Source organism: Taudactylus pleione, unplaced genomic scaffold (genome assembly GCF_031769625.1).
Source record: "Taudactylus pleione unplaced genomic scaffold, aTauple2 ptg000306l, whole genome shotgun sequence".
NCBI lineage: Eukaryota > Metazoa > Chordata > Amphibia > Anura > Myobatrachidae > Taudactylus > Taudactylus pleione.
Genome location: NW_028284707.1, coordinates 9083220 through 9105025, shown reverse-complemented (window position 1 = coordinate 9105025; position 21806 = coordinate 9083220). Strand labels below are relative to the sequence as shown.

Below are 21806 nucleotides of genomic sequence, written 5' to 3'. Positions count from 1 at the left end.
AAAAACAGTACGTTCTATTGAAGTTCTGCAAAACATGTTGTGATGGGAGTTGTAGTTCTCCAAGGACCGATGATTTAACCAAACCTGTGTCCCTGGGAATAAAGTAGAATGTTGACCTGTACGTGCGGCGGTGGGGCTGCCAGAGGTGGATGGGAATGGAGCCCTGCTGGGGACGGTCATAAAACACTGGCCCGGCTCAGCCGCACATTTCACCCAGCTATAATTTCACTGAGTCACAGCCATTGTGCTGCAGGAACTGATCCTCTGTACATGGAGCTCTGCTGTCCTCCCCCCACCTGCTTTATCCCTACGCTGTGTTGAATAACAAATGGATTAATCTTGTAGCACAGTCCAGGCTCCTACAGTGTCTCCTGTGCAGCAGTGTCACAAAGGCTCCGTCAGAGGACACCACGGAACCATTTAGCGACTTGCGGTTTTTAAAACTGTCATTAAACCCCAGCTCCCAGTGCGCTCTTCCAGGACGCACAGGTGCGCATAGGGATTATTAGTGGAGATGAAAGAATAACTTGTCCTTAGGGATGGCCATCAACCCTCGTTGATTTCAATACATCGATGGTGGCTGACTGATGTAAACTAGTCTTGCCATCGATGGCAGATAACCAATTGTTCTCCATCATCGATGGATGAGTGGGAGGCGATGTTTTTTTCTTTTTTACTTGACAGGACGGAGCTTAGCCCCGCTCCCCGACGCCTGCTAAGCCCCGCCCCAATTTTTGATTGGCCCAGTGGTGGGCACTGAGGGGGTGCAAACCATCAATGGTACACCATAGATGGTTTTTGTGCCATCGATGGCCATCCTTAATTGGCCCCCATTCCCACGCATACCTATTGGATCAGAGCCAGGGATCCCCATACCTATATGTATGTTTTTCCACTGAGCATTGTATAACGTACTGCCGGCTTTTACCATCCGCACAAAATGTGTTCCCTGTAGGGCATGGGGATAAGGGATTGTTAGACAGAACTTGTCAGATGTTTTTATTTATTACCATTAGGCAGCAGCCAGGTACTCTACTGGTATTGTCTTTGGATTGCTGTAGGAGACCAGAGCACCCGGTGTAAATATACTCCACACACCAGTGACGTGCGGTGAGGTCAATGTCTGGGGAGGCACAAACACAGTTTTTATATCAAAACCCTGGAGCATGACAGGGAGTATGATAGGGGAGGCTCTGCCTCCCCTGGTTGCACGTCCCTGCCACACACACATGACCTCGGTCTGAATAGAACCCAAGACCTCAGTGCTTTGGGACAGCAATGCTAACTGTGCTACCATGCTGTGCCACATGTGCCGCCTTCCCAGGAGAGCACAGAAAACCAGGACACGCTGTGTATGCACATGGGCTGATTCTGCTTCTGATCCATACTTCCCCCCCCAGGCAGAGCGGGCTCCTTCCTGCGTCACAGCCTCCCTGCCTCATGAATGATGGATGCCACTTTGTGGAGAGCACAGATCCAGTATGCAGTTCTCTGCTAAGCGCTGTGGGCTAGGATCAGGCAGACTTTATTCTCCTGCACTGCGAGCTCACCGTAAGATACAGCTCCTGCCTTCTGGAGGGTTTCATAGTTGTGGGACATCCTTACATGCTGCTTGGGGGCAGAAGCAGTTTATAAATCTGGTTAGCTTGCTGCCTTTGTAGCGCTGAGGTCTTGGGTTGAATTCCCACGAAGGTCCTCTCTGTGCGAGGTTTGTATGTCTCCCCCCAGTTCGTGTAGGTTTCCTACGGGTGCGACAAACTCTAAATAAAACTTTATTAAACCTTAAACGGGTGTGACTTGATGACTAATTACATCATTCTGCCCCACCCATTTTTCTTAAATGAGGTGGGCAGGACTTGATGACATGACTCCACCCACCTTGAAGGTTCAGGACAGTTGTCCACTTTCCTGGAAGTACGCGAGGTCTCACCCTAATCCTAGAATCTCACGGAGCGTATACGACTAGTCCTATTTGTATTGTATTTAAGGCGATGTGGTCCTTTAAATTTCAGAAGCTACATGAAATCGAAAATAGCTTTATTATTTAAAATAACGTGCGTGCGTGATATATCTTACTTGTCTTTGGTAAATGAAGTGTGTGTGCAGCACTTCGTAATAAGACCACCTACAGTGCTGACTCTTGCCCGGACCACTGTTGATATTAAGAAGGAACGCACAGGTTTGTTAAAAGCCAACACATTAATATCATCTCCGGTAACTGTGGCAGCTGGACTGTGACCAATTCTGTCAAAATATCTCCCCCCTCGTTGCCCAATTCCAGTCGGGTGTTTGTAAAACATTTCGTCCTCGTTAGTCTAATTTCATAATCTCTGTAAATTCTCCTGTCACAGCTCAGCCCCAAATTGACCCTGGCTCTTTTTGGCACCGTTCGCCAAGGCCTCTCCGCGAGATGAGCACTATGCCCTGTAATTGCACGAGGCCTTCCATTTCCTGACCATTTATAGACCCGTTCCGTCCACCTGTCATTTAGTAAAACCAGAGGGTTCTCTTGTGGCCTTCATTCCATTTTGTTCTCAACCCTGTAATTGTCGGCATACAGAGAGAGGAGAAAATGAAATTCCCACACCCTTAACCCATGGTAAGCCTTTACCCCATCCAGCCTTAGCAAATGTTACACTGCCGAACTTCCCAAATAATCTAATAATTCATCTGTAATGTGAAATAAACTTCCCAGTTATTTTCCTGTCTCCGTTACCTAGAAGTGGGAAGTTTGGGAGCAATGCAGACTGTTTGGAAGGGATTGTTTTGGATGAACCGATTTTGTCAGGGTAACCACAACTTATATGCGAATCCTCATTAATCAATTCTGAAAATATCTTTTGGAGCAAGCAGGAATGGATGGTAGACAATGAGGGTACCTACAACAAATGTGGCCATAGTTGATATGGAATCGGTATGATTTACGCCAGACCCATGCCCGGCGGTTGGAATCCCGACAGCGGCATCCCGGCAGAGGAGGAAATCCCGATCGTCAAAGGTAAGTATTTACTAACCTATTTCTACCCCCTAACCCTCCCTTAGGGGTGCCTAACCCTAACATTCCCCCCAGTGCCTAACCCTAATCCCCCCCTCTAAATGCCTAAACCTAAACCCACCCTTCCCCACCGCCTAAACCTAAGTCCCCCCCCCCCAGGGGTACCTAACACTGACCTCCCCCCTCCCCTAGCCTAAACCTAACCTCCCGGGGGGTGCCTAACCCTAATTTCCCCCGGGAACCCTAAACCTAATACACGCGGCTATCCGCGCTCAGCATCCCTTCGATCAGGATGCTGGCCGCCAGGCTCCTGGCGTATTTCTAATGACTGGCGTCGGCATATCGACGCCTGTCTTTAGACCCTTGCCGGGATATGACAGTCGGGAAGCTGGCTGTCGGGATTAGGTCCGCCGGCTTACCGACTGCATACCATTTGATTTTCCTATGATGATGATGAAAGCAACAATTCACAGCCCCCCTCCCCCTCCCTCACGTACACAGCTCTGCCCCCTGCAGGTCTCAAAAATGCAGAATGTTTCATATTTTACTCCCATTACCGATGGTTTCGCAGTCTTGCTACGTATTTCGGATGTGTGTAAGGTAAGGTGGGCATCCTTCAACAGCATAGCGATCGCAGTGGATTAGCATATCACCGCAGTGAGACTGTGCGCATAATCGCAGCCGCGTGCCGTACTGAATCGGCCCCCTGTCACCTCAGGACTTTGCAGGCAATTCCTACAATTCCCCCACCCCCCCCAACATTGAATTGACCCTATAGTCCATGCGGACAGATCAATATCAATAATATGAGATTTACATGTTAAAAAATTAAACTTAAAGATCCGGGTTATTCAAAAGCGCATGTATGTGGTGCATACATTAAGGGTTCATGCATGTTAATGTACAGCAGCCAGTCATGGTACTGAAAGGTTTAAAACACTGCGTTCTCCTCCACCAGGCATACACAGAGCTGCTGAAACCTTGGACAGTGAATTGTCGCCCATCATATACAGCCTGTGCTTCCATGATGGGCCTGGCTTTCTACCAATGACCTTCCCAGCGTCATTTTCTCATAACAACCCCACAAGAAATGCAAACGAGCTATGTTTGTGCCTGTGGGGCACACTGCATCACCGTCCTGACAATATTTCTTATTATGGATTTTATATGTTGGATTTGTTTTGACATTTGTAATATTTCAAAGCAGTTTCCAGCACTGATATGAAAATGAAGGTTTGTTGCCGGGAGTAAAACCTACTGTACAGGGCTTAATTTATGCTGCAAGAGTGCCATACTGCCATCATGTGGTAGAATGCAGCATTGCATAGAGAAACCACTTTTCCCAAGATTTTTTTTTCCCTGTCAATCGAAATATTTCTGGAATGCAAAATTATGTCGGTGGTTTAGAATAAATAGGGTGTACTGCTTAAAGAGGCAGCTTTGAAAATCGGGCAGATACTAAATGTACCTTCAAAACTTTGGGAGTGAGGGGGCAAAGCCACAGGAATAACAACTGCAGCTTTTGCTGCCTATTTTTGTTAAAAGGGGTAAATCGGCACAGACGTAGTTTTATGTGCAAAATACATCACAAACATTCTCTTATCAAATCTGTTTAAACCTAAGTGTAAACATCATTCTGATGATTGTGCCACTTTAAATGATGTGTATCGTACATATTACTTCGATTTTTTCATTGTTTAACTTAATCACACTTTTTGTTTTTTTTGTCTTTTCTTTCAGGGGCAACGAGGGAAGTTGGTTCTGCTTTGACCAGAATGTGCATGAGGCATCGGAGTATAGAGTCCAAACTCAGACAGTTTTCAAGGTCAGTCTCTATATTTATTTATATAGCCTCTCCAAAAATGTAGGTCAGCTTTTCAGCCTGGGTTTAGGGTGGCTGAATTATAGGGACGTTGTGGCAGAATGCCCTTTTTTTTTTCGTATTGCCACCCTTTTCTCCTGTGTGTGTGTTTGCCAACACTAAAGTCAGTTTGTAATCATTTTAAATCAGGATCAAAAAATACTGAATTCTTTGGTGCAGATGTATAGATGTGAGATTCTCGTTCCCAGTGACAGTTATCAACACACTTAAAAGTCCTATGAAATAAGCTGAAAAACACCGTCCATCCCTCCTTGTCTGTTATTCACTGTATTTATTTATTATTTATTAAATGTGACTGGCAGGCACCAGCAGACTGTGCTGATTAATTTGATATGCGACACTTGTATTGTGATTGAGTCTCTGACTCTGTATATGAAGAGCCACACTGAAGCGGCTGCAGTTTTTTTTTCCTTCGATGTTCCGTTGTGGTTCATATACAGACTCCGATGCACACAGACATACAAGTGCCGCATTGCAAATTAATCAGCACAGTCTGCTGGTGTGTCCTAGTCACATCACACTGCGACTTAGAAGCAGTTTCGGCAAAAAAGATGCCTGACGTTAGCAGGAACTGACGGCTCACTCACACCAGGAAAGTAGCGCTGCGTGGTGTATTGAGGCTAGATGTATAAGGACACATCTGTATACTTCTAACACTGGTACACCCTCACACCTACCCTACTCCTACCTATACTACTCACACTACTACACCCTCACACCTACCCTTCTCCTACCTATACTACTCACACTGACTCTACTCCTACCTATACTACACATACTAATACACCCTCACACCTACCCTACTCCTACCTATACTACTCACAGTGCTACACCCTCACACCTACCCTACTCCTACATACACTACTCACACTGACTCTACTCCTACCTATACTACACATACTAATACAACCTCACACCTATCCTACTCCCACCTATACTACTCACACTGGTACACCCTTACACCTACACTACTCCCACCTATACTACTCACACTGGTACACCCTTACACCTACACTACTCCCACCTACACTACTTAAACTAGTACACCCTTGCACCTACACTACTCACACTGGTACACTACTCACACTGGTACACCCTTACACCCAGTCTACTCCCACCTATATTACTAACACTGGTACACCCTTACACCTACACTACTCACACCTATACTACTTACATTAGTACACCCTTACACCTACTAACCTATGCCCTCCTATACTACTGTTACACCCTTACACCTACACTACTCCCACCTATACTACTCACATTGTTACACCCTTACACCTACTTACTCCCACATATGCTACTCACACTGTTACACCCTTACACATTACTCCCACCTATGCGACACACACTGACTGGTACAGCCTCACAGCCACCCTACTCCCACCTGTACTACTCACACTGGTGCACCTTCACATCTACTAGCCTACTCCCTCCTATACTACTCACACTGTTACACCCTTACACCTACTTACTCCCACCTATACTACTCACAATGTTACACCCTTCAACCTACACTACTCCCACCTATACTACTCACACTGTTACACCCTTACACCTACTTACTCTCACATATGCTACTCCCACTGGTACACCCTTACACCTACTAACCTACTCCCTCCTATACTACTCACACTGGTACACCCTCACACCTATGCTACTCACACTGGTACACCCTTACACATACTTACTCACACTGTTACACCCTTCAACCTACACTACTCCCACCTATACTACTCACACTGTTACACCCTTACACCTACTTACTCCCACCTATGCTTCTCACTCTGTTACACCCTTACACCTACTTACTCCCACCTATGCTACTCACACTGTTACACCCTTACACCTACTTACTCCCACCTATGCTACTCACACTGTTACACCCTTACACCTACTTACTCACACTGTTACACCCTTACACCTACTTACTCCCACCTATGCTTCTCACACTGTTACACCCTTACACCTATTTACTCCCACCTATGCTACTCACACTGTTACACCATTACACCTACTTACTCCCACCTATGCTTCTCACACTGTTACACCATTACACCTACTTACTCCCACATATGCTACTCACACTGGTACTCCCTTACACCTACTTACTCCCATCTAAGCAATTCCCACTGGTACACCCTTACACCTACTAACATACTCCCTCCTATACTACTCACACTGTTTACACCCTTACACCTACACTACTACCACCTATACTACTCACACTGTTACACCCTTACACCTACTTACTCCCACCTATACTACACATACTAACACAACCTCACACCTATCCTACTCCCACCTATACTACTCACACTGACTGGTACAGCCTCACAGCCACCCTACTCCCACCTGTACTACTCACACTGGTGCACCTTCACATCTACTAGCCTACTCCCTCCTATACTACTCACACTGTTACACCCTTACACCTACTTACTCCCACCTATACTACTCACAATGTTACACCCTTCAACCTACACTACTCCCACCTATACTACTCACACTGTTACACCCTTACACCTATGCTACTCACACTGTTACACCTACTTACTCACACTGTTACATCCTTACACCTACTTACTCCCACCTATGCTTCTCACACTGGTACACCCTTACACCTACTTTCTCCCACCTATGCTACTCACACTGTTACACCCTTACACCTACTTACTCCCACCTATGCTTCTCACACTGTTACACCATTACACCTACTTGCTCCCTCCTATGCTACTCACACTGGTACTCCCTTACACCTACTTACTCCCATCTAAGCAATTCCCACTGTTACACCCTTACACCTACTTACTCCCTCCTATACTACTCACACTGGTACACCCTCACACCTAGGCTACTCGCACTGTTACACCTAGTTACTCACACTGTTACTCCCACCTATGCTACTCACACTGTTACACCCTTACACCTACTTACTCATACTCTTACACCTACTTTCTCCCATCTATGCTACTCACACTGGTATACCCTTACACCTACTTAATCCCACCTATACTACACATACTAACACAACCTCACACCTATCCTACTCCCCCCTATACTACTCACACTGGTATAGCCTCACACCTACCCTACTCCCACCTATACTACTCACACTGGTGCACCTTTACACCTACACTACTCCCATCTGTACTACTCACACTGGTGCACCTTCACACCTACTAACCTACTCCCTCCTATACTATTCACACTGTTACACCCTTACACCTACTTACTCCCACCTATACTACTCACATGGTAAAACACCCTTCGACCTACACTACTCCCACCTATACTACTTACACTGGTACACCATCACACCTATGCTACTCACACTGTTACACCTACTTACTCACACTGTTACACCCTTACACCTACTTAATCCCACCTATACTACACATACTAACACAACCTTACACCTATCCTACTCCCCCCTATACTACTCACACTGGTATAGCCTCACACCTACCCTACTCCCACCTTTATTACTCACACTGGTGCACCTTTACACCTACACTACTCCCATCTGTACTACTCACACTGGTGCACCTTCACACCTACTAACCTACTCCCTCCTATACTATTCACACTGTTACACCCTTACACCTACTTACTCCCACCTATACTACTCACATGGTAAAACACCCTTCGACCTACACTACTCCCACCTATACTACTTACACTGGTACACCATCACACCTATGCTACTCACACTGTTACACCTACTTACTCACACTGTTACACCCTTACACCTACTTACTCCCACCTATGCTACTCACACTGGTACACCCTTACACCTTCTTACTCCCACCTATACTACACATACTAACACAACCTCACACCTATCCTACTCCCACCTATACTACTCACACTGGTACACCCTTACACCTACACTACTCCCACCTATACTACTCACACTGGTACACCCTTACACCTACACTACTCCCACCTACACTACTTAAACTAGTACACCCTTGCACCTACACTACTCACACTGGTACACTACTCACACTGGTACACCCTTACACCCAGTCTACTCCCACCTATATTACTAACACTGGTACACCCTTACACCCAGTCTACTCCCACCTATACTACTTACATTAGTACACCCTTACACCTACTAACCTATGCCCTCCTATACTACTGTTACACCCTTACACCTACACTACTCCCACCTATACTACTCACATTGTTACACCCTTACACCTACTTACTCCCACATATGCTACTCACACTGTTACACCCTTACACATTACTCCCACCTATGCGACACACACTGACTGGTACAGCCTCACAGCCACCCTACTCCCACCTGTACTACTCACACTGGTGCACCTTCACATCTACTAGCCTACTCCCTCCTATACTACTCACACTGTTACACCCTTACACCTACTTACTCCCACCTATACTACTCACAATGTTACACCCTTCAACCTACACTACTCCCACCTATACTACTCACACTGTTACACCCTTACACCTACTTACTCTCACATATGCTACTCCCACTGGTACACCCTTACACCTACTAACCTACTCCCTCCTATACTACTCACACTGGTACACCCTCACACCTATGCTACTCACACTGGTACACCCTTACACCTACTTACTCACACTGTTACACCCTTCAACCTACACTACTCCCACCTATACTACTCACACTGTTACACCCTTACACCTACTTACTCCCACCTATGCTTCTCACTCTGTTACACCCTTACACCTACTTACTCCCACCTATGCTACTCACACTGTTACACCCTTACACCTACTTACTCACACTGTTACACCCTTACACCTACTTACTCCCACCTATGCTTCTCACACTGTTACACCCTTACACCTATTTACTCCCACCTATGCTACTCACACTGTTACACCCTTACACCTACTTACTCCCACCTATGCTTCTCACACTGTTACACCATTACACCTACTTACTCCCACCTATGCTTCTCACACTGTTACACCATTACACCTACTTACTCCCACATATGCTACTCACACTGGTACTCCCTTACACCTACTTACTCCCATCTAAGCAATTCCCACTGGTACACCCTTACACCTACTAACATACTCCCTCCTATACTACTCACACTGTTTACACCCTTACACCTACACTACTACCACCTATACTACTCACACTGTTACACCCTTACACCTACTTACTCCCACCTATACTACACATACTAACACAACCTCACACCTATCCTACTCCCACCTATACTACTCACACTGACTGGTACAGCCTCACAGCCACCCTACTCCCACCTGTACTACTCACACTGGTGCACCTTCACATCTACTAGCCTACTCCCTCCTATACTACTCACACTGTTACACCCTTACACCTACTTACTCCCACCTATACTACTCACAATGTTACACCCTTCAACCTACACTACTCCCACCTATACTACTCACACTGTTACACCCTTACACCTATGCTACTCACACTGTTACACCTACTTACTCACACTGTTACATCCTTACACCTACTTACTCCCACCTATGCTTCTCACACTGGTACACCCTTACACCTACTTTCTCCCACCTATGCTACTCACACTGTTACACCCTTACACCTACTTACTCCCACCTATGCTTCTCACACTGTTACACCATTACACCTACTTGCTCCCTCCTATGCTACTCACACTGGTACTCCCTTACACCTACTTACTCCCATCTAAGCAATTCCCACTGGTACACCCTTACACCTACTAAAATACTCCCTCCTATACTACTCACACTGTTTACACCCTTACACCTACTTACTCCCTCCTATACTACTCACACTGGTACACCCTCACACCTAGGCTACTCACACTGTTACACCTAGTTACTCACACTGTTACTCCCACCTATGCTACTCACACTGTTACACCCTTACACCTACTTACTCATACTCTTACACCTACTTTCTCCCATCTATGCTACTCACACTGGTACACCCTTACACCTACTTAATCCCACCTATACTACACATACTAACACAACCTCACACCTATCCTACTCCCCCCTATACTACTCACACTGGTATAGCCTCACACCTACCCTACTCCCACCTATACTACTCACACTGGTGCACCTTTACACCTACACTACTCCCATCTGTACTACTCACACTGGTGCACCTTCACACCTACTAACCTACTCCCTCCTATACTATTCACACTGTTACACCCTTACACCTACTTACTCCCACCTATACTACTCACATGGTAAAACACCCTTCGACCTACACTACTCCCACCTATACTACTTACACTGGTACACCATCACACCTATGCTACTCACACTGTTACACCTACTTACTCACACTGTTACACCCTTACACCTACTTAATCCCACCTATACTACACATACTAACACAACCTTACACCTATCCTACTCCCCCCTATACTACTCACACTGGTATAGCCTCACACCTACCCTACTCCCACCTATACTACTCACACTGGTGCACCTTTACACCTACACTACTCCCATCTGTACTACTCACACTGGTGCACCTTCACACCTACTAACCTACTCCCTCCTATACTATTCACACTGTTACACCCTTACACCTACTTACTCCCACCTATACTACTCACATGGTAAAACACCCTTCGACCTACACTACTCCCACCTATACTACTTACACTGGTACACCATCACACCTATGCTACTCACACTGTTACACCTACTTACTCACACTGTTACACCCTTACACCTACTTACTCCCACCTATGCTCCTCACACTGGTACACCCTTACACCTTCTTACTCCCACCTATACTACACATACTAACACAACCTCACACCTATCCTACTCCCACCTATACTACTCACACTGACTGGTACAGCCTCACAGCCACCCTACTCCCACCTGTACTACTCACACTGGTGCACCTTCACATCTACTAGCCTACTCCCTCCTATACTACTCACACTGTTACACCCTTACACCTACTTACTCCCACCTATACTACTCACACTGTTACACCCTTACACCTACTTACTCACACTGTTACACCCTTACACCTACTTACTCCCACCTATGCTTCTCACACTGTTACACCCTTACACCTATTTACTCCCACCTATACTACTCACAATGTTACACCCTTCAACCTACACTACTCCCACCTATACTACTCACACTGTTACACCCTTACACCTATGCTACTCACACTGTTACACCTACTTACTCACACTGTTACATCCTTACACCTACTTACTCCCACCTATGCTTCTCACTCTGTTACACCCTTACACCTACTTACTCACACTGTTACACCCTTACACCTACTTACTCCCACCTATGCTTCTCACACTGTTACACCCTTACACCTATTTACTCCCACCTATGCTACTCACACTGTTACACCCTTACACCTACTTTCTCCCACCTATGCTACTCACACTGTTACACCCTTACACCTGCTTACTCCCACCTATGCTACTCACACTGGTACTCCCTTACACCTACTTACTCCCACCTATACTACTCACACTGTTACACCCTTACACCTACTTACTCACACTGTTACACCCTTACACCTACTTACTCCCACCTATGCTTCTCACACTGTTACACCCTTACACCTATTTACTCCCACCTATACTACTCACAATGTTACACCCTTCAACCTACACTACTCCCACCTATACTACTCACACTGTTACACCCTTACACCTATGCTACTCACACTGTTACACCTACTTACTCACACTGTTACATCCTTACACCTACTTACTCCCACCTATGCTTCTCACTCTGTTACACCCTTACACCTACTTACTCACACTGTTACACCCTTACACCTACTTACTCCCACCTATGCTTCTCACACTGTTACACCGTTACACCTACTTTCTCCCACCTATGCTACTCACACTGTTACACCCTTACACCTGCTTACTCCCACCTATGCTACTCACACTGGTACTCCCTTACACCTACTTACTCCCACCTATGCTACTCACACTGGTACTCCCTTACACCTACTTACTCCCATCTAAGCAATTCCCACTGGTACACCCTTACACCTACTAACATACTCCCTCCTATACTACTCACACTGTTTACACCCTTACACCTACTTACTCCCTCCTATACTACTCACACTGGTACACCCTCACACCTAGGCTACTCACACTGTTACACCTAGTTACTCACACTGTTACTCCCACCTATGCTACTCACACTGTTACACCCTTACACCTACTTAATCCCACCTATGCTACTCACACTGGTACTCCCTTACACCTACTAACATACTCCCACCTATGCTACTCACACTGTTACACCCTTACACCTACTTAATCCCACCTATACTACACATACTAACACAACCTCACACCTGTCCTACTCCCCCCTATACTACTCACACCTACCCTACTCCCACCTATACTACTCACACTGGTGCACCTTTACACCTACACTACTCCCATCTGTACTACTCACACTGGTGCACCTTCACACCTACTAACCTACTCCCTCCTATACTATTCACACTGTTACACCCTTACACCTACTTACTCCCACCTATACTACTCACATGGTAAAACACCCTTCGACCTACACTACTCCCACCTATACTACTTACACTGGTACACCATCACACCTATGCTACTCACACTGTTACACCTACTTACTCACACTGTTACACCCTTACACCTACTTACTCCCACCTATGCTTCTCACACTGTTACACCCTTACACCTATTTACTCCAACCTATGCTACTCACACTGGTACACCCTTACACCTACTTACTCCCACCTATGCTACTCACACTGTTACACCCTTACACCTACTTACTCCCACCTATGCTACTCACACTGGTACTCCCTTACACCTACTTACTCCCACCTATGCTACTCACACTGGTACTCCCTTACACGTACTTAATCCCATCTAAGCTATTCCCACTGGTACACCGTTACACCTACTAACCTACTCCCTCCTATACTACTCACACTGTTACACCTTTACACCTAGGCTACTCACACTGTTAAACCTACTTACTCCCACCTATGCTACTCACACTGTTACACCCTTACACCTACTTACTCATACTGTTGCACCCTTACACCTACTTTCTCCCACCTGTGCTATTCACACTGGTACACCCTTATACCTACTTACTCCCACCTATACTACACATACTAACACAACCTCACACCTATCCTACTCCCACCTATACTACTCACACTGGTGCACGTTAACACCTACACTACTCCCACCTACACTACTTACACTGGTACAGCCTCACACCCACCCTACTCCCACCTATACTACTCAGACTGGTGCACCTTCACACCTACACTACTCCCACCTGTACTACGCACACTGGTGCACCTTCACACCTACTAACCTACTGCCTCTTATACTACTCACACTGTTACACCCTTACACTTACTTACTCCCACCTATGCTACTCACACTGTTACACCCTTACACCTACTTACTCCCTCCTATACTACTCACACTGGTACACCCTCACACCTATGCTACTCACACGGTTACACCCTTACACCTACTTACTCCCACCTATGCTACTCACACTGGTACACCCTTACACCTACTTACTCCCACCTATACTACTCATACTGGTACACCCATACACATACTTACTCACACTGTTACACCCTTACACCTACTTTCTCCCACCTATGCTGCTCACACTGGTACACCCTTACACCTACTTACTCCCACCTATGCTACTCACACTGTTACACCCTTACACCTACTTTCTCCCACCTATGCTACTCACACTGGTACAACCTTACACCTACTTACTCCCACCTATACTACTCACACTGTTACACCCGTACGCCTACTTACTCCCACCTATACTGCTCACACTGGTACACCCATACACATACTTACTCCCACCTATGCTACTCACACTGTTACACCCGTACGCCTACTTACTCCCACCTATACTACTCACACTGGTACTCCCTCACACCTACTTACTCCCACCTATACTACTCACACTGGTACACCCATACACTTACTTACTCCCACCTATGCTACTCACACTTGTACACCCTTACACCTACCCTACTCCCACCTATACTACTCACACTGGTACAGCCTTACACCTACTTACTCCCACGTATACTACTCACACTGGTACACCCTTACACCTACTTACTCCCACGTATACTACTCACACTGGTCCTTCTACCCTACTCCAATCTATACTGTGCTCTCTTGATACACCCTCACACCTGCTTACTACCACCTATACTGTGCACACTGGTACACTTTCACTGCTACCCCAGTCTCCACTATGGTACACCCTGGTCTCTCTCTTGCCTTCTGTCCCTTTTACGCTGATTATTACCTGTCACCAGCAGAGTCTTGTATTCCGTTTTTTTTTTTTTACATCCACATTTTGTTTTCCTTTTATGTCCCTATTTTATTTCTATTCCCCAATGTCTGGTGCTTTACACATAAACACAAATAATAATAATAGCGAGACAGCCTGTTGTCAATTGACAACATGCTGCCAGCAGGGTCCCGGAGAGATAGATGGCACCGTGCCACACGACAAGGGACCCAGTAGACGATGACAGATTGAGCCACAGGTAAGTAATATTCTGGGATCAGGTGTAGCTTGTTCTCTTCTCAAAATAGAATTCTCTGCATTAATGGAATTTAGAACCTGCTTCCTGATGCCTCTGATCACGTCCGTTTGGGAACTACTCAGCCTCTCGGTTGAGTTTTGATATTCAGGCATTTGCCAAATTATTCTGCGTGGCCACCACTGACCAATCAATGCTATGGACACATGACAGACCACAATGTGTGGATGGTTTAGAATACTCTTCCTGCAATTGGTGGAGGGGGTGTAGTGCCCACTCTTAAGCTGGGGTGCACACGATATGACGTGTACCCTGCAATACGATCTGATGGCCGAGCTATCGGGCGGTCCCCACACACGGAGCTATCCGGTGCCCGACCACCCTGGATTGTGAATAGGGTTCTAATCTAAAGGGTCAATCCAATTCCACGCGATGTACTAGCGGGTGCGATAACAGGCAGCCCGAATTCACATTAAAAGTGCTCGCAGCCCCATGAGGCTCCAAGCAGAATTATGCAAGTTCGTGCTCGGAGCAGGCCGCAAGGGATGCGCGATGCCACGCTGTTGCTGAAGTTTTAACCCAATTGCAACTCGCACCCTTCACAAACCATTGGATTGATCCCTAACTTGGAAAATGGAAGATGTTAAGTGCTACATGTATCAAACCGGAGAGAGAAAGTACCAACCAATCGGCTCCTAGCTGTCACTTTACAGGCTGTGTTTGAAAAATGACAGATGCTGATTGGTTGGTACTTTATCTCACTCCAAGGCTTGATACATAGAACTACTATAACTGCTGCTTAATAGAAGTGCAATGTACAGTCGTAGAGTCCCCCCGCAGAAGCCACAGTGATTGCAGTATCTGAGGCATACTTGCCGGTTGTTTCTCTGGCCCCCTCCTGGAGATCCTGCAGGTGGCCGTATACTTCCATATCTTAGGCAGTATCAGGCCCTATATGGCATAGCACATGGCCCGAAACCAGCCCAATAAGAATTTGATCGACGCAATTTTCTTACGGTCGGTAATGTCGTTAAATACAGTCAGAAGGTAATGGCTATGGGCGTGTGTGGGGTCAGCATAGTACTGTAAGTGTCTGTACGTGCAGGGCCGTATTCTAAAAAGTTGTGTCCAGCCAGGGTGACTCGATGCTCTTCATTTGTATTAATCTCCTCTTTAGGAACGCGCTGTTTTGGCAAAATTTTAATTATTGGTGGGGAATAATCCCGACCCCCTATATCCTCGCCTGCTGCCCTGTGACCGATCACCCTAGAACTAACCCAGTCCGATAACTCTCTTCACCGAGCCTCTGAGGCCCCTGACCAATATCCCGTTACCCCATCACTGGTCTCATTCTTCAGAGCAATACTTACAAGGCGTGTGTGTCTATTCTTACTAACAAACTAACATGGAAAGCGCGATTTCTATAAATGACACTTAAACAATACTTTATCCATGCTGTTAGTTGCTGCATTCCCGCTGGTCTGTAAAGTGATGCCAGACCTCATATGTTGGATGCTGGAAGGTTTTTTTGGTTCCATTTTCTGTACTTAGTAATCATTGGATCCAACACATCTCCCACCCCCACAAAATAAACACAACCTGTGGAAATTAATCTGTATTTCCCAAACATACGCCTACGTAAATGCTGTGCTTTTGATGTATGCACTCGTATATCGGTATAAACAGGGTACTATATACTTAATAACTGGCAATAAGGCTGGTTTACTGTTGATGCCTATTGCAGTGATAGAAAATCACCTATAGCCATGATTTATTATTATACTTTGCTACCTCAGTGACACTGGCCTAGAGCTGTGACGGTTAACGTGCTGATTTGCCGGGCAATTGTCAGGTGATCTGCTCATGCGAGGCCCGGAATGCTGCTTAGGCTTATACAGTGGAACTGAAAGATGAGTCTTGTGCGGTCTGTTCCACTTTATTACAAAAAAAAAGCATTAAACCAGGAAATTAAATTTATAAAAATGTTTATCTGACAATTTATTATTAAATGTCTAAATAATACAGCATTTTTTAATTGATTGTAGGTGGTACTTGTACCTCCGCTATCCTTATTATATAGGAAGCCTCACCGGAGAGACCTGGTGAATCTTAACGTTAGCGGAGTTAGGGCACTTCATCCTAACATAAGTGTACGGGTTTTGTATAAGCAGATTATAAAGTACGTTACTGCATTTATTACAGTAGACTCAGGAAGTAGTAGACATTGGTCATTTGCATGTTCATGAAAATGTAAAGGCGCGTATCCACTACACGAGAAAAATGAACGATTAAAACATCGTAATCGTTCATTAATCGTGCAGTGAATATGCCGGCAACGACCAGCGATGCGCGCTCCCGCTGGTCGTTGTTGTGCATGTTCGGGGATGAGGGAGGGTGTCTGCACTGAACGACATATCGTTCGGTGTGGGCACATTATTCACTGCACAGGATGATAAACGATTGAACGATTACAGTGTTGTAATCGTACAGTCGTTTCACTCTCGTGTAGTGGATACTCACCTTTAGTCCCTTGCTAAGCATTTTCTGTTTCCTATTGCTTTTCCCCTTTCTCTTCTGAGCTTTCCACCTCCTTATCCAATATTTTATCTGGAACTTTTCACCCATTTGCCAACTCCACTGACCCACGGTTTACCACAAAAATGTATTCACCTCCTCCACTTCAGCTCGATTGTTTACCTCCTCCTCCTCACCATCCATCCCTTATCCCACATCCTCTCCTCCCCATCCTGACCACCTAGTCACCTCTTCTCCTCACCATCCTGACCACCTATTCACCTCTTCTCCTCACCACCTAGTCACCTCCTCTGCTCACCATACTGACCACCTAGTCACCTCCTCTGCTCACCATACTGACCACCTAGTCACCTCCTCTGCTCACCATACTGACCACCTAGTCACCTCCTCTTCTCACCATCCTGACCACCTAGTCACCTCCTCTCCTCACCATCCTGATCACCTAGTCACCTCCTCTCCTCACCATCCTGACCACCTAGTCACCACCTCTCCTCACCATACTGACCACCTAATCACCTCCTCTCCTCACCATCCTGATCACCTAGTCACCTCCTCTCCTCACCATACTGACCACCTAGTCACCTCCTTCTCCTCACCATACTGACCACCTAGTCACCTCCTTCTCACCATCGTGACCACCTAGTCACCGCCTCTCCTTGTCATTCTGACCACCTAGTCATCTCCTCTCCTCACCATCCTGACCACCTAGTCACCTCCTCTCCTCACCATACTGACCACCTAGTCACCTCCTATCCTGACCACCTAGTCACCTCCTCCCCTCACCATCCTGACCACCTCCTCTGCTTACTGCTGTGACCACTTTCAAGTTTTCACTGCTGCTACCACCACATTCACTAGTTTCCCAAATGGCCACTGAAAACCTGTTTTCCTCTACCCCTCATCTCTAGTAATTACTAGGAATCGGCCTGCTTATGCCGGTATCCATTGTAGGAAGCACTAAGAGCAGTAGGCTGCTGAAAGTGGGTTTTTTTTTTTTTTAAAACGAAATGAAAAAGCAAAATGCAGTGAATTTCAGAAGTGTCTGGAGACCTGACAGCTGCAACAGATTTACAGGCAGATCCAGACAGTCGCAGGAGCCAATTTTTTAATGATTTGGGGTTCTCTAGTTAATCCCTTCCGACCCCCATTCACGTGACTGCAAAATGGCAGCACAAATATTGGTGTTGAAGCAGCCACTACACCCACGGAGCTGGCGGCTGTGCAGACAGTAACTATGTTAAACAATTAGATGCATTTTTCTGCCAGCCAGTCACTTAAGGTGAATGCTTTTATTAAACACAAAGTGCTTGTATATAATGAGCATGCTCTGCTCTTCTGTGATTACACTAAATCACTGCAATTTCTCCTTTGCATCACTCCCAGCGTAGGGAGCTGTCCTGAAAGGCTGACTTTAGTGTTGTCAGAATTTACAGCTACCTCAGTGTGTCTGTCTGCTGTTGTATCCAGAGTTTTTGTGACTGCACAGGTCTCGTGAAACTGGTAAATAAAAAATATATTTTATATAGTATGACATAAACCTTATTGGCTGAGTTGCTAGCTGTGATTGGGGTTGCAAGTTTTTATTTTTTTTCCCCCTACACTCTCTCCTCCCTATCTCTCCCCTCCATCTCCCTTTTCCCCCTGGTTTCTATTTCTTCATCCTCCTCTCTGTCTCTCCCCCTCTTTCCCTGTTTCTCTCTCCCCCGGTTTCTTTCTTCATACTCCTCTGTCTCTCCCCCTCTTTCCCTGTTTCTCTCTCCCCCTGGTTTCTTTCTTCATCCTCCTTCCCTGTCTCTCCCCCTCTTTCCCTGTTTCTCTCTCCCCCTGGTTTCTTTCTTCATCCTCCTTCCCTGTCTCTCCCCCTCTTTCCCTGTTTATCTCTCCCCCTGGTTTCTTTCTTCATCCTCCTTCCCTGTCTCCACCCCTCTTTCCCCTGTGTCTCTCTCCCCCTGGTTTCTTTCTTCATCCTCCTTCCCTGTCTCTCCCCCTCTTTCCCTGTTTCTCTCTCCCCCTGGTTTCTTTCTTCATACTCCTCTCTGTCTCTCCCCCTCTTTAGCCTGTTTATCTCTCCTCCAGTTTCTTTCTTCATCCTCCTTCCCTGTCTCCACCCCTCTTTCCCCTGTGTCTCTCTCCCCCTGGTTTCTTTCTTCATCCTCCTTCCCTGTCTCTCCCCCTCTTTCCCTGTTTCTCTCTCCCCCTGGTTTCTTTCTTCATACTCCTCTCTGTCTCTCCCCCTCTTTAGCCTGTTTATCTCTCCTCCAGTTTCTTTCTTCATCCTCCTCTCCCCCTCTTTCCCTGTTTCTCTCCCCCCGGTTTTTTTCTTCATACTCCTCTCTGTCTCTCCCCCTCTTTCCCTGTTTCTCTCCCCCGGTTTCTTTCTTCATACTCCTCTCTGTCTCTCCCCCTCTTTAGCCTGTTTATCTCTCCTCCAGTTTCTTTCTTCATCCTCCTTCCCTGTCTCCACCCCTCTTTCCCCTGTGTCTCTCTCCCCCTGGTTTCTTTCTTCATCCTCCTTCCCTGTCTCTCCCCCTCTTTCCCTGTTTCTCTCTCCCCCTGGTTTCTTTCTTCATCCTCCTTCCCTGTCTCTCCCCCTCTTTCCCTGTTTATCTCTCCCCCTGGTTTCTTTCTTCATCCTCCTTCCCTGTCTCCACCCCTCTTTCCCCTGTGTCTCTCTCCCCCTGGTTTCTTTCTTCATCCTCCTTCCCTGTCTCTCCCCCTCTTTCCCCTGTGTCTCTCTCCCCCCGTTTTTTTTCTTCATACTCCTCTCTGTCTCTCCCCCTCTTTCCCCTGTTTCTCTCTCCTCCAGTTTCTTTCTCCATTCTCTCCCACTCTTTCCCTGTTTCTCTCCCCCTGGTTTTTTTCTTCATACTCCTCTCTGTCTCTCCCCCTCTTTATCCTGTTTCTCTCTCCTCCAGTTTCTTTCTTCATTCTCTCCCACTCTTTCCCTGTTTCTCTCCCCCTGGGTTTTTTCTTCATACTCCTCTCTGTCTCTCCCCCTCTTTCCCTGTTTCTCTCTCCCCCGGTTTCTTTCTTTATCCTCCTCTTCCCCTCTTTCTCTGTTTTTCTCTTCCCCCTGGTTTCTTTCTTCATTCTCCTTCCCTGTCTCTCTCTCATCACTTCACCTCTGGTCTCCCTCCACCTTGCTCACCTCCACTTCTTTGATGAGCCTCCGAGGCGCCGGACGCGCTTTATGAGCCCTGGACAGGGTGTCTTTCCCCAGCCACTGTGACTTGGAACCCCACAGTGGGTACCTATGTGTGGCAGTTAGGAGGGCCTGCACGGTGGCAGAGGCGGTGCGTGCCGCCGTGCAGCTGCACCAATCACAGGGGGCTACCAGCATTATATTATAGCTGTGCAGAACTGCCACAAAACCACTGGGGGAAAAATGAGGCGCGCCATATGTCCTCTGTAATTCTCCAAATATTACATCATTTATTTAGTTTAGCTTGAATATCTTTTCCTTTTTTTATTTGTGCATTGTTCCTTTTACACGGATTGCAAGCAAGACGAGAAACTTCTTTCAGTGACAGTTTGGACGTGATACGAGCTGTAAATGGCAGCCCTGATCTTTGCTTACAAGTTTGAATATCTGATCTAAGTTTCAGACTGAAAAGTTGTGATTGGATGGTTTTATTATACAGATTAACGCGCTCTCTCTGTGTCTTCCATATCAGCGCTCTGATCGACTGCCTGATCAATCCACTGCAAGAACAGGTGGAAGAATGGAAGAAAGTTGCTAATCAACTAGACAAGGACCATGCAAAAGGTAATTACTGTAATTAATATATAAAGGC

At 46.3% G+C, this 21806-nt stretch overlaps 1 protein-coding gene and 1 pseudogene across 6 annotated transcripts in view; both read left to right on the top strand.

Moving 5' to 3' along the window:
* MTSS1 (MTSS I-BAR domain containing 1) overlaps positions 1–21806 on the top strand; it is a 178028-nt gene that overhangs the window by 125629 nt on the left and 30593 nt on the right. For all 6 annotated transcript variants that reach the window (XM_088442262.1, XM_088442259.1, XM_088442261.1 and 3 more), the window contains exons 4-5: positions 4736–4820; positions 21687–21778. In XM_088442262.1, the coding sequence (XP_088298388.1) occupies positions 4736–4820; positions 21687–21778 (177 nt within the window). The remainder of the gene's footprint in view (positions 1–4735; positions 4821–21686; positions 21779–21806) is intronic.
* Positions 5293–11510, top strand: LOC148511483 (uncharacterized; annotated as a pseudogene).